Source organism: Channa argus, chromosome 13 (assembly GCF_033026475.1).
Source record: "Channa argus isolate prfri chromosome 13, Channa argus male v1.0, whole genome shotgun sequence".
In the NCBI taxonomy this organism is placed as follows: Eukaryota; Metazoa; Chordata; class Actinopteri; order Anabantiformes; family Channidae; genus Channa; species Channa argus.
In genome coordinates this window covers 14,924,953-14,939,462 of record NC_090209.1, presented here as the reverse complement: position 1 = coordinate 14,939,462, position 14,510 = coordinate 14,924,953, and the positions used below count along the sequence as shown (strand labels likewise).

Genomic DNA, 14,510 nt, shown 5'->3' with positions numbered 1-14,510 from the left:
TTCTCTCTCTGTCTCATACACACACACACACACAAAATAATAAGAACCCCAGTAAAGTCGATTGTTCTCTTAGGAAAGAAGAACTTACCCCTTCATGACTGGTTCACCTGTCATTTTATTGTAAAAAAAATAAATAAAAAAAAGTTGCCTATTACCGTGTTACAATCCTTAAAACAAAGCTCTGCATTTTTAAACGCACTGTTTGCTCACCATGCTTAAAACCGCTTCAATTGTTTTCTGTTGATGGTTTAATTATTTTCGTTTAAGCATGTTTTTATTTCTCTGTAACTTCCTCGCATAATGTAAGCGGGATCCTTACATAATTTAAATTGGACTTAATTTAATTAAATAAAGCGTTATAATTTAAACCTTTAGTGGGAACCTGTGAGTTACTGTGTGGACAAACTTCTTTAGTACACAAGTTAAATGTTCGTTGGAATGATTGATGGGTTCAGACTAAATTATAAATCATGTTTATTGGCCTTTATTTGCTATTCAAGTGGCATTAAGCTGTAATGTCAAACTAAACAAATGAGTTTAGGTTTTAATCTTTTCTAAAATTTCCCGTTGCCATTATTGAATTAAATCATGAATAATTTACTTTTTTATTCAAATTTTGTTTGATTAATAAAATATAGGCTACATTATTGGCCCATTCACTCCCAGGATAAACACAGGTGCTACAGATGACAGACACATTTATTCTACTAATCGGAAATACTCAAGAGGCCGCTGGACAGGACGAGGACCTAAGGAGGTTCCGGTCCTCTGGCTTTAGATAATTAAGATCTTCAATCCGTTCATTGGCAACAGACATATGTATTACTTTTGCCTCATGAAATAATCTTAATTTAACCCTGTCCCTTTTTAACCTCTGTGAATAAAGATCATCAATGACACAGATCAGATAAAAGAGAAGGAGAGTGATTTTGACAGATATGAAGAATACAGAATAGATTTGATATGCTGCTTCATCTGCTGACAGTTAACAAAGACATCGACCCGGTTTGCTTTTAACGGGTGTAACTCAGTCTACCCCAGTTACGCACGCGTCACCGCCCAACACAACCGGTTGACTGGCGGTTCCCGGTCCAAACTGAAATACATATATACATATACAACATTAATAATCCTTAAATGATTTAGGGATTATTTATTTGTAACTCTGGCGTATGTCTGCAGTATCTGGGCCTGGGTGATACATCCAGATGGTTTCGCTAAGGTGCATGTTTAGCCTACGGATTCCTGGAGATTGTGAGGAAGGAGCGAAGCCGGTCTGTCCTTCATTAAGGGCCAGTAAGAGCAGAGAGGCATTTATCATGACAGAGTGAGCTTTTATAGACCCGGTCGCACAGACACACACTCACACACACACACACAAACACACACACACCGTTTGGGCTACTGTACCCAGCAAATCACCTCAGCTCCTTGTTTGTAAGAGGTTGTTGCTATGACAACCACACCCCAGCAGCGGTTAATGTAAAATGTACATATTGTTATTGGTTAGCTGTACACAAGTAGTTATCTATCAGCCCATTTCTATGAAAAAAAGTTGCCAATACAACATTTGAGACAACTTCCACTTGTAAGAGGCACCGTGCACTATGCCTTCTTCTCTTCTCTTTTGCTCTATTTATTTTATTTTTATGCATATGTCTTTATGGTGTTTTTCTTTTATTATTGTTGTGTGAAGAAATGCAAACAAAGTAAGGTTTTAATTGCAAGTTGTAAGTATAGACTTTTCTCACTGTGGGATATAGGTACCATTTATAGGAGCAAGTAATACATTTAAAATGTTAAAAAGACGAAAAAAATTTTGTAAATTGTGCTCTAGTTATAACAACTACATTAGAGTCATTAAGTTCAGTTTTATGTGGAATCCAAGCTATTGCATAGCGGTGAGACTTAAATTACTTTAGAAATTGTTTATAATTTTTAATTAATGCTTTACAGATCAGTCATTAGTATCCACAACTAACTCTGCAGTTATAAATGTTTGTAAGTCATTAACAAAAAGACATCACGTTCCCCTTTACATAATACATTTTTGCAGTTATAAATATTGTCTTCGGTTAAATAGTCATTTTACATTTTTTTTTTCTCAATTTGTAATAAGCCAGAGGCAAGTTGGTTTTACCAAAATTGTTTGAAAAGGTTCTGAAATAAGTATCAATGTGCTGTTAATATGTGTGGACAAGATATCCTGCTGCTCTTTTCCAGAGGAGACCTTTAAACATTTCATTGGCAAATCACGTTATTAATAAATTTTCTTGCTGAAACAACAACCTGGCCAAATGTTTTTTCTTATTAATGGCTTATAATTACTCTATAAATTTTGCAAATATTTCTTTACCAGAACATTGTGCCAGTTGGTAGATCTTGAATTTGACTGTTCCCAGTTTCTATAATTGCATTATATGAGAACAGCACAGTACACAGCAGCAAGATAAGTAAGGCACAGATTAACTATTTCCCCAATTGACAAAGGCTTCAGGACTTGTGATTGTTAGTTGTTCTGTCTTTTTGTTTGAAGAGCACTGCAGATAATTGTGACAATTTTGCCACCAGTCAGAATAACAAACACTTTAATATTGTATGGTCTTGCAGAGCTGTCTAGAAAATAATGTTACTATGCAATAACATTTTAAGCAAAACAATTACAACATTACAATTTTTCTCAGTCTTTGTCCTGACTTATCTGACAGATGTGCACCCAGAGCATCTTGTATGTTGTGGTTGTAGGTCCTGACTTACTGCTAACACTCACTGGGCTTCAGTGTGCTCCATCACGGCTCTTGCGAGGTCAGACAGAGGACAGCAACCCCACTTCCCATTTCCCTTCAAAGACCTCAGCCCCCATCACTACAGCAAACGAGCTTAAGCTTCCCACAATGCACCTCTCCATCGAGCTGACCCCAGGGTCGGCAGCTGTCACTCATGTCCTCAGCTGGCTCTGCAGCTTCTGGACATGGACTGGAAGATGTGAGGGAGGCCTCAGAGACAAGCCCTGGCTCTGCATATGGGATCATCTCTGTGCATTCATTGGAGGGTAATTAAATTAGCGATCCTTCTCCTATTCTAATGCAAACCTCAGGTTGAATTGCCACCCTGTACGTGAGAGGAAAGGCCCCAGGCAGTGATATCCAGACAAAGAAGTACTGAGATGTACTTCATTCTCTATATGTTGGTGTTCATCTCCATGTTAATAACTTCTCCATCTACATGCTGTTTGAGGATCACGCAGATCAGTACTGGAAAAGGTCAGATGTTTGTTTACTTGCTATACATGCATGATAAACATTATTCACCATTGTAACATCACTAAATATTATATACTACACTTTTAAATATGAGTATATTAAATATAGAATATATTAAAGCATATTGGTGCTGTTTAATCAAATCTTTTAGTACACTGCAAGCCTGTATATACAAATTGTGTGTGTAGAGGATGTAAGGTGTAACGGGGGCTACAATGCCCTGCAGACTGACAGCCGGGCAGAGAGGATGTAGGGGAGGGAGGGGTGGAAGTGGCTCTTTAGCCAGAGGGTCGCAGGGTGCACGGTGAGAGTGTAGGGTCACCTTTATCCATGCTGTCTGTGCCCAGAGCTGGGAGGCAGCAGGGGGAGACCTGGGACTCCCAGCAGGCTGAACTGATTTCCTGTGCAGGGTCATGCCCAGGACACGATTGTAGGACAAGGATTTAGGACAGCAGGGAGCGGCAAGTCGTGGTATGGATGGTGAGTCGTGCTATTTTGTGCCATTTCTGTGCTTTTAACCCCTACTTATTTCCCTTCCACTATGGCTAGGACGAAATCCATACGTTTATTGCGAAGGCAGAATTCATAATTTCACATAAGTAGTTCATGTGGCCAAGAGTTTTACGTGTATTTTAGCTATAAAATAGGTCCTTCCTCTAGTTAAATATATTGACTACCCCCTTTAAATGTAGCAGGCCACTACGTACAGACACAGACTCATAGGAGACTGTGATTTAACACACCCATAATTCTATACATCTTATGCTCTCCTGATGCAATGTTCATATAAACATCATTACCTGCAGCGGCTGAGAGATCATAGCCCAGTCGTTCTTCTTCTTGCCCACATTTCTGGAATGCATTTACTCAGCTGGGTTTGTGAATTCAAGAGTGCTCTGCTGCCTCCAGCTACAGAGAGCCTGCTTGTCACGAGATTTGAGAAACATATTCCAACTTGTGTGCATCTTAAAATGCATCCTTTTAAACACAATTTGGACATTTTTATTGATGATCAGCCAGATAGTTTGATAAATGCTTGCAGCTATACCTGTGGGATAAATTTTATGGGGATGAAAACACAGTGGGAAGGTAAAAGATGGCATTTACATTCTTAATTCAGACTTTTTCTTCACTTGCAAGCAGCCATGTATTTGCAGTTTGTGAGCAATAAACTTTAAATTTTTTTCATGACTACACTTTTATTAATATTGGTAGATGGAGTTTGAGAGTATTATTTTCACATTTAAGTATGAATAAATCATAAAATAAAATAAAATATAGGTTTGTCATGTTCTGTTTATTGACAAAAACTGTTAGCTTTGACAGCTTTTCTCTCTTTTGTACAAATATTGATGTGAACTCCCATGGAGCCATCATTCCCACATCATGTTGCCTCCAGATCTTGTTAAACAGCTTTTTTCCTGCTTGGATAAGTCACATATACTGTGGACACTTTTCATATTTCAGAGCTCAAAATGGAATCAAATGAGGCTTATGAGGCCTTTCAGCCCAAATGGTCCTCATGTTTACACACTTGTCCATCAGCTGAGCAGCATGAGGCCTCAGGTAGAGACTGGTAAGATGTCCCCTAAACCAGTCTGAACTTGGTAAGTGCGCTGTGTTTAGACAAGGTTTGTCTAGATTGGAGATCACATGTCAGTATTAAAAGCCTTTAATCTTACTCTTTCTCAGTCAGTTAAAATGAACAAGAAATCTACTCCGTGCCACGGACAAAGTGTAGCCCACCTTTTCTACTTTTATTTAAGCTGCTGTTATTGTTTTATATTTATAGATAACTGTCAAATGAAATGTCACGAGCTGTAATGTAAAAACCCACAAAGATTAAAGTGAATAACAATATAATATAATATATAATAATTAAAACTGCATTTCACTGTAGTTAGGAAAATGTTATGACTTATATAATCATTGTTTTCCTCTTTCCGTAATTTTTGAAAGACATGCAACGTTGTTTATCGCAGGCAAAGGAAGCCAGCACCATAACGCTGAACGAAATGCATCTGCTGTTAACAGTCGAACAGGCACTTTCCGTCAATTAATTTGATGTCTGTATTTATCATAAGCAGTTTTTAAGTCAAACATTAGCTTTGGGAGATGTTGCATTGTTCTTCGATATTACATGATCGAATAAGGGCCAAATAATCCTATAGGCCGTGTCGTTAAAATAAGCATTTAAATGGCGTTTCTGAGTTTCTTGGTTTAAAATTAATAGATCATAATTTGGACCGTTGTCTTTAAACGCCATGTAGAAAAATATGTTAACCTACCTTCTATGTTGCAAAACCTTTTGACCGCTTATTAGGTTGTGTTTGTTCACACAAACAAAACCCGTGACATTTGTATTCAAACATGGATAGCTGAATATATGATATTTTTATTTTTTCCTGTTGTTCATATTAGCATGTTTATGGGGAATTTAGTCTGCCTGTAGGTTTGCTTGAAGTCGGCTATATTTTGAGCTGATTTTAATATGTTTTGCACGTACAATCTTTGCATTTTTAAACATGAGAAATTTGTGTGTCCGTGTGTGTTGATAATTTATGTCACATGTTCGTTATCGATGTCTTCCCTTTCTGTTTTAGCAAATTTGTAAAATATTTATCGGCACTGGACTAGTATAATGCGTCGAAATGTTATGGGGTAAATAACAGGCTAATAAATAATCAGGAAAATTAGTCGAACACTTCATTATTCACGCATAAACTTTTAGTGAATTACAAATAAGTCTTTCCCTGAAAATATCAAGGAGGACTACCCAATAAAAAAGCCCAAACATTTAGACCTAGGCTGTTGGTAATGGCAGAAATAAGTTAAAATAAAAAATAAAATAAAATAAAATACTATAATAATAAATAAAATAAAATAAAATATCTATGTGCACAAAGTAAAACTAAACAAGTAACAGTCTGATCATGCCTTTCGGTGACAAATAATTATTTATTCTGTCAGATATTTGTGCGTAAACTGGTGTGCGTTCCTGCATCTCTTGTCCTGCTTGATTTGGTGATTAGGCCCATAACAACATATGAAGTAGGAATTAAATGGTTAAATGCTGGGACTGAAACCACACGTGATTGAATTTTTGGCGCATTATATCAGACTGCTGGATGCTGACATCCCATCTCTCTCCTCTTTCTCTTTCTCTCTCTCTCTCTCACTTCTCTTTCTCACACTCATACACACACACACCAATCCCGGTTTCACGGGTCTTTGTTTCTGATCTGCTAAATCCCACCCACTTGACATGAAGACAGAAGAAGAAAAAAATATCTCACTCAGGCGCCCACACTATCAGCGGCCAGTCGCTGTTGTCGATCTTTCCTGCTCGACCCTGAAGATGGAGACGGAGAGTTGTTTGCCTTTCTCTTCTCAACCCAGCAGGAGGACGCCAGAAAACTCCCCAGGATTGGAACACGGGGGCTCCGGTTCGTTTCTTGTCTGCGATGAGCTCCAGAAACCCTTGCACCTTCATCCTCCTCTTGCTCACCGCCTCAGCCTGCACGGGGACCTGTACGCCGCCGCCACGGCGAGGTACGGCGCTGCTGGCTCTGATTTTACGCACAGCGCTGTCCCGGCAAATCAGAACACATCACCGTCCAAACACAGCAAGTTCTTGGACAGTATAAACCAGGATCTGAAGGGGACAACCATGAGCGGCAAGCCGGCGTTTTTTGAGAACAACTCGGAAGGTAGGTCGACATATTTAAATGTGTTAAAAAGGAAAATGAATTAAGAATGTAATAAGAGTCCTGCATCCCTCTTTATGCGTATAAATATTTTTGAGTATGACTTTTAATTGTCTGAGCAATATTTACTTAGTGATTAAAATTATCCTAATTTAGTGGATTTGATTTACTTGTTGACATTTTAATAGTTAAAATAATAAAAGTAATCACTATCCTGCGAGGCGTGAATAAATATGAATGGATAAAAAAGGAATAATCTAAACCAAGAAAGGAATAATGTAACAATCTAAGAAGAATTTAAACGACACAAATCTAATTAAAAAATCAGTAAACAAGTTTTTTGGTGTGCCAGTTTTTTACATTTTTCTTTTCTTTTTATTAGACAGTGTTCATTTTTACTGATGATGAAGAGGAGAACATGGTTTTGATAAAAACGTCATCATGTGTTTTTAACTGACAGAGGAGAGAGGTTAAAGGTCAGTCTGGCAGCGACTTGGGTGTGTCATTAAGCTACTAGTCAGCTACCAGCTTTCTGCATTTTAGCATTCAGTCTCTTCATATGCAAGGTTTAAAATGTAAAACATAACATAATTGACTTGAAATTTGCAGCAGGTGTGTTCTCAAATAACCTATAAATGTCCGTCTTGAAAAAAAGGAACCATTGTGTATGTTGAACTGGAGCCTGAAGAAATGATGTGGTCTCTCAATTTATTTATTGATGTTGATGACTCCGCAAAGCATATGAGCGCTGATAAGGTCTATGTAATATCTGTGTCCAGAATAATATACAATGACTTGATTCATGTTTCTGCCAGCAGGCTTCCTACACAATTAGTTATGATAACCATATCAACTGTCTTGTTTAAAAGTGGACTTTTATTACTTTTCTTTTCAAGTCAAAAGGCTGGTCTCCCCTTCCTTCTCTCTCACGTCTAAGCTCACGCAGTGTCACGTACTTTTGATATAGTACTGCAAGTGGACAGGACTTTGCATATAAAAATGAGATACATTGTATGTGTGTGCTTCCATATCTTTATTATTTTTATGTTTCATTTTAGAATTTGGGTTTACATCTTTGAAGGAAGACACATCCTTCGGTTTTGTCTGCAGTTGGAAAATATTTTAATAAGTCAGCATATTGAAAAACACAACCACCTTAACACTTTTATAATAGTTTCCATTGTAATTTGCAACCACTGTCTGCACTTGTAATGTGTAATTTACACATTTTAAACTGGAAACTGAAAATATTTGAAATAAAAGGGACAGTATGAAAAAACACATTTTCTTTTTTTGCATTTATTTCTATTAGGAGTTTCTAAGCTTACCATTTCTTATATTGTATTTGGTATGTCGCTGAACTCTGGATCCTATTTATGACATAGTTTTGCCAACAAAATATTTTTTCCAAATTATTCAGTACATTTCTAAATGTATTCATAGTTTTAGATATTAAAAGAAACTTCATACAAATATATAATATTCTACAAAACAATTAGCCAAACTATTATACTTTCCATCTTTTTTTCCAATGGCATAAGCTCAAATTCAGACCTTCCAAATCTCCAGAGATCACTTCAGTTTGATTATCACATTTAAACTAATTTGAATTAAAAAACTATCATATTTTCTTTGACCATTAAAATGCACAATTAAACATTTGTTTTAAAACAAACATTTTACCATCTACCATCTTGCACAAATTGGAAAACCTAATATAAAGAACAAAAGTCCTTAACAGAAGCCGTGTAAATTTCTACCAATACTCTTTCTGTTCCTCTACGTTTTATAAATAAATGTATCATATATTTGCTTTGTCCTGCATTTCACACAAATCCCCAGTTACACTAAAGTATAGGGAAAGCGGATATGGGTCCTTGACAAGATAAAAGCTGCACAATCTGCTGCGGCCCCAGTTTGCAGTTATGACTCAGAATATTTTGAGCGTGAACTATGGTGTGAGGCTGTGTCTAATGGACACAAGGAAATTAATGTTGCAATGAAAAGTGCTCTCTGTTGGGACCCTGAAAATTAAGACAATAGCAGAGTGTCTTAGCTGTTCCCAGTGCATAAGTGCCTGCAGATAGATGGAGAAATGATTTTGTGTTAGGGCAGGGTTAAACATAATGAGCACAGACAACAACATCCAAACACTGCAGGAGGGAACTGCTCCTTCCATGGCCTGGTAACAGGAAGGAAAAAAAGGCTTTCAGATTTCCCTTTAGCTGGATGTAAAGGTCAGAATGCATATTATTCTTTTAAAAAAAATATGTACTTTACCAGATTGAAAATTTGTCCTATACAACATTCAGGCATAACACCTGTTCAATTTAATGCAATCCAATACAGTAACTCTGCAATGAATTTTACTTTTATAGCATTATAATCTTTCAGTTTTTATGTTGAAACTGCGATAGGATGATAATCACTAGGTGATAATTGTACTATGTGTTTATTATTGAGGTCAAAGTGGATAGTGGAGTCGTACTGGAGTACATTACAAGAAGAGGTGGTTTTAATGTTTTGGCCAACATATTCAAAAATGAATGAGATGGTATTAAATTGCACACGTGATCATAATGTTATGGCTAATCTGTGTATATCAGTGCTGTATCCGACTTGTCTTATACTTAATGTGTGTATTTTGAAATAGAATTTGCAAGAGGTTTCACATACATTTAAAAACTTTGTCTGTTTGGAATGTGACCCCAAACATTTCTTTTTTGTATTTCCAAATGAAACAGTCAACAATCTTGTTTTTGACTTACTGCCTTGTGGGTTTATTTAAGCAAACTCACAGTTCAGTTTAGTTTACTGCCTAAGAATGGTTTGACTGGCCTAATCAAATTACTCCCAAACACTGTTTGGCTGGATCATTGTTTTGTGTGTGTGAGCGTGTTAATGTTTTCAGGCATCTCACAGTTGGCCACTTATTTCTGAGAACAAAGATTAACTATTTTCAGTGATGCTTTATGTACATAATGTTTGATGTGAGACCCTGTTTAATTTGATGCTGTAACAACAAGTAGTTATACAGTTTATTAGTCTTAAAATAGTTGCAGCAGATCTATATACAGATGAATGTTTGCGGGTTAATGGTTTTTCTCTGGCTGTAAAAAGGGAGTGATGGGCCATTCAAATGTTTGAATTGACTTTTTTCTGTTTCCAATCATAATCGTGGAGGTAGCTTCTACATCTACTCATGGTTTCAAAACAGATTTAAGTTCTCTCATCCTATAAACGTTAATTTGCTTGTGCCCATCCTAATCCTGCAAAAGACATTATTCAGGTCTAACAAAAACTATTTACATTTAAGCTTTATTTACCCAGAAAAGCATTGCTGAGATTAAAGAATATTATCGGAGTATGTCTTTAAAGGGTATACTGATGAAGGTGGGGAGCTACAACACTGCATTCCAAACAAGCAAAGTAAACCAGGTTACACTAAATATCAGACAGGGGATTAAATCTGAACACTAGAATTAGCATTTTCTTTTATCTTTATTTTGAAGTATAAGTAACTGTACACTTTCTTCTGTGTTCTTTGAATGCTTCAGTCAGAGAGAAAGGGGCTGCAAAAACCATGGGCTATGCTGGGATTGGCACAGACTGCTGTGGCAAGCTGAAAGAGCCTGGTGGTGGTTTACAGGGAGACTCTATTGCCGACTCTATTGACTTGTCAGGCAAGAACAAGAAGCGGCGCAATCGCACCACTTTCAGTACCTTTCAACTTGAGGAGCTGGAGAAAGTGTTTCAGAAGACACACTATCCTGATGTGTATGCCCGGGAACAGCTGGCACTGAGGACTGAGCTCACTGAAGCTCGGGTTCAGGTTCATTCTTCTAACTTCAAACACAAAAGAATAACAGAACAAAACCTGCTGTCTTCTGAAAATTCTCTGTCATACTATATTTTTGTATTCAAAAGGTTTGGTTCCAAAATCGTAGAGCCAAGTGGAGGAAACGGGAACGTTATGGAAAAATCCAGGAGGTCCGCAACCACTTCGCTGCTACATATGATATCTCTCTTCTCCCTCGCCATGATGCATACCAGGTAGACCACCGCTGCTCTCACATGATATACATATTGTAGTCGCACAGTTTTTTAATAGTACAAAATTGAACAAGCTCAATCTGACCTGTGCAGATTTTGTATCTTTATTTGGTGTTTTCTGAAAAGTATGAAGCGTTTTTATCAAATTCCAAATGTGTCCCAAACCTGTCTCCATCCAGATGCAGGGCAATTTGTGGCCAGGGGCGGCTTCAGGGGGAGCCGGAGGCTCTGGTGCTGGTTGTGTCCTAGGAGCTGACTCCATCCCCTCATCCTGCATGAGTCCATACCCTCACCCCCACAGCAATTTGCAGGGTTTCATGGGCATGCCCACTTCCCCCAGCCATCCCCACCATCACCACCACCCATCTCACCATCCGGGCATCAATGGCCTATACTCACTCCACAGCTTTCCAGGAGGTCTTGCCTCCCCTTCAATCGAAGGGCCTGACACCGAATACAAGCCAACAGGTCTAGTGGCCCTACGGATGAAAGCCAAAGAGCCAGGCAGCATCCTTTCCTGGCCTACTTGACCACAATAATACAAGCTTCCCATAATGCACAGACTGAGCCAAAGCAGAATACATTCCTAATCCATACACAGTCCCAGATGTACACACCCATCTCAGCATATGACTCAGATATTTCCTCTCAACATTTTTGTAAGCCAATGTAGAGACTTTTTAGAAATCTGAAAGACCTTGGAACAGGATTAACATGAACACTGTGTGCAACTTGAGCCTCATGCACAAAATTCAACATATTAATAAGATTGTTCTTCTTTCCAGTTTTCGTTTTTATTACATTGCTGAAACCAAATAAATAATTATTTAAGCATGTACAAACTGTAATTATCATATTAATCTTTGTTTTATGTGTGTTGTGCTATATACTATGTCCAGTAATAAAGGCCTCCATCTAAAGGTAAATTTCTTTACTCAAAGGTATTAAGAAAATGGAATGTGGAAGAATTATTTTAGCCTTGACATGACTTAACCCAGAGAGCTAAGAGCTGTGGTTCTGAGGCAAAAATGCTTCACATGCTCCCATTGCCACAAACAAAAAGGTTTCTGCTGTGTTAGAGGTGAGCTTCTTTGTGTTCAGGAAGTGTAAAGGCCGACATGTGCAGCCCACTTGGCTTCACTTCAGGTGGCACCTCATGTATCAGGAAAGAGTGGCAGGTTCATTAATGAAAAGCTAACTGAGCGACCAAACTTCAGTATCGATGATGAAGTAGTCATCCTCCCAAAGATGCCTGCCTTCACGTTCACATCTAGCTTCAGTGGTAAACCTAATCAAGTAAGTAAAGAATTACAGTTTATTAGAAGAAATTGGGGTTATACTGAGCATATTTTTTCGTAGTAGTATTCACAGAAGCCAGGTCATCTGGATTCTTTCATTTATTTTTTTAAATACTTCCTATATAGAATTAGGTGTTGTCTTTCTAAGGAAGAATACAGCTCGAATGTGTTCCTGTGGCCTAAGTTTCAAATCTATTTTTTTTTTTTCAGGAAATCTCCTTGTTGTGCTTTACTCCAAACAATTTCCTTTATTGTCAAGGAAACACTGAATCACATGGTACCCTCCCATCTGGTGTAAATTACTAAATGCCAACATATTCATGTCAGATGTGCAAACATTTTTAACTGTGTAAAATTGAGAATGCAACTTGAATTGAGAAAAAAAACATTCCAAACTCCACTTACTCCCCAAGAGTGCACATGCCTTATGGGTAAATATATTGGCTCTTCTTTCACTTTGCTTGGTTCACTGTGACAGCCATGCTGGGGCAGATTAGCTGCCATTCCCTTAGTCTGTGCCGGGGTTTTGTGTGAGCCACCGACATGTGGTTCCAATAGAAGAATGCACAAACCCATCAGAAACACTTTCCACACCCACAGCTTCAAATTCCAGCCAGGCCCTGGGAGACAGCAGCCCTTACTGTTACATAGTCCCTCTGATTAAATCCCAGATTAAGTGGAGAAGATAAGACGACCTGTCATTAGGGATATGGGGAGACTAAGGGACTGAAGAGATGACCATCTTTAGGAAAGCTTAAGAAAAAACAGATGATGAATCAGGGATCAATTTAATATTTATTTTTAGATAAGGAGCAGGTTAATTAAATATATCTGTACATAAATTAAAGAGGAAACTCAGTGAAATTTAGTTAACTCCTGAACACTGTCACCGCAGCTCTAATACAGTGACTTACTACATTATAATTGGAGTACTATATGGTTTATTGCACCTAAAAAACAGTGAACCTTATCTTACATTGGAGGTCATATGTTTTGATTAAGTTTAAATTAAGCGATATAGCATAAACTTTGATGTATACTGATTAAATATTTCAGGCTATAAAGGCTTTATTTGATTTATCAGACACTAATGAACACTGTTAAAACTGAACTGTACTGTGAGTCAGGGTCAGTGGGGAAAGACTATCATTTAGAGAAATCACTTCTTTAGAAATGAATTCCTTAGCATTACTAATGGACTAAAAATAAGATATAATGGTCATTAAAATATGCAAAGCTATCTCCTGGCCATCGTTCTATGCTTTGATGTTCAATCTCATCATCTACACAAAAAACCCTCACGTTAACATTTCAGTTGTATTGTATGGTAGCATCCAGAAAAGTTCAAAACTGGAAAAAATGTGTCTGATAGAAACAGTAAATTTGGCTAATTGTTTTTCAACCTCTTTAAGGTATAATATCATCTTGAGTTATTCAACTACAAGTGTTTATAATTGACCTACATAAAAGAGACCATAGGGAAAATCTCTTAATTATACCTAAGCTCTAACTAATTAATTAGGCCTATTTTTTACTTATGCGGTCATTTGTATTTTCTTCATTCACAAAAACCATACAGTTATTGCAACAACATATATGATGGCTTACTAAGCCAGGCTAATTAGCACGTACTTACTTTGTCCCCTTTCTGACGGAGCAAAGTTCTGTGTATGTCCAGTGTCATATGGGAGTTTATGGAGGGCTGGGGGATCCATGTGCTTTACTGTTCAATCAGTGCCACCTTGTGGTATTATGTTGAATTGTATTCTGGAAGCGATATCTGTATCGTTCTCATTTCTGGTGTTGTATGGGGGGGTAGTACTAAAGAATTCAGGTCTTCAGGTGATAAGGAATGGCCTTTGACTCAATCCCAAAAATGTCTCCAAACAAACATTACCTTTAATGCTCATAATGTTTAGTATCCGTTATGAACCTATATTATTACACATTATAACTGCAGTTTATAATTCTGACCTGTTTACTGTTTACGCCTACATTAGTGTTGGTTATGTGAATTAACACAAAAATAAATATCTTTATTGACAGCAAATATCTACAAAACAACATTCGTTTGAGTATGTGTAAAGGAAATAAGAATTCCAAGCAGACAATGTACGCACACGGCTCTATGGATGATTGACAGGCGCTTCAAAGTTTTCCACCCATTTTTCCACCAATCAGAACGAAGG

The 14,510-nt window shown here is 37.5% G+C and overlaps 1 protein-coding gene across 1 annotated transcript; it reads left to right on the top strand.

Moving 5' to 3' along the window:
* The first annotated feature begins 6,447 nt into the window (after positions 1–6,447).
* Positions 6,448–11,931, top strand: alx3 (ALX homeobox 3). Its single transcript, XM_067525584.1, has 4 exons — positions 6,448–6,973; positions 10,528–10,802; positions 10,898–11,023; positions 11,203–11,931. The coding sequence occupies exons 1-4, from the start codon at positions 6,529–6,531 to the stop codon at positions 11,551–11,553; spliced, it is 1,197 nt and encodes a 398-aa protein (XP_067381685.1). The 5' UTR covers positions 6,448–6,528; the 3' UTR covers positions 11,554–11,931.
* The last annotated feature ends 2,579 nt before the right edge of the window (positions 11,932–14,510 follow it).

Excerpts from the sequence above, each read along its gene's own strand:
- alx3 (XM_067525584.1), top strand. The coding sequence starts at position 6,529 with ATGAAGACAGAAGAAGAAAAAAATATCTCACTCAGGCGCCCACACTAT. Across the intron at positions 10,803-10,897 it reads TCACTGAAGCTCGGGTTCAG|GTTTGGTTCCAAAATCGTAG; the intron begins GTTCATTCTTCT and ends TGTATTCAAAAG. Across the intron at positions 11,024-11,202 it reads CTCGCCATGATGCATACCAG|ATGCAGGGCAATTTGTGGCC; the intron begins GTAGACCACCGC and ends GTCTCCATCCAG.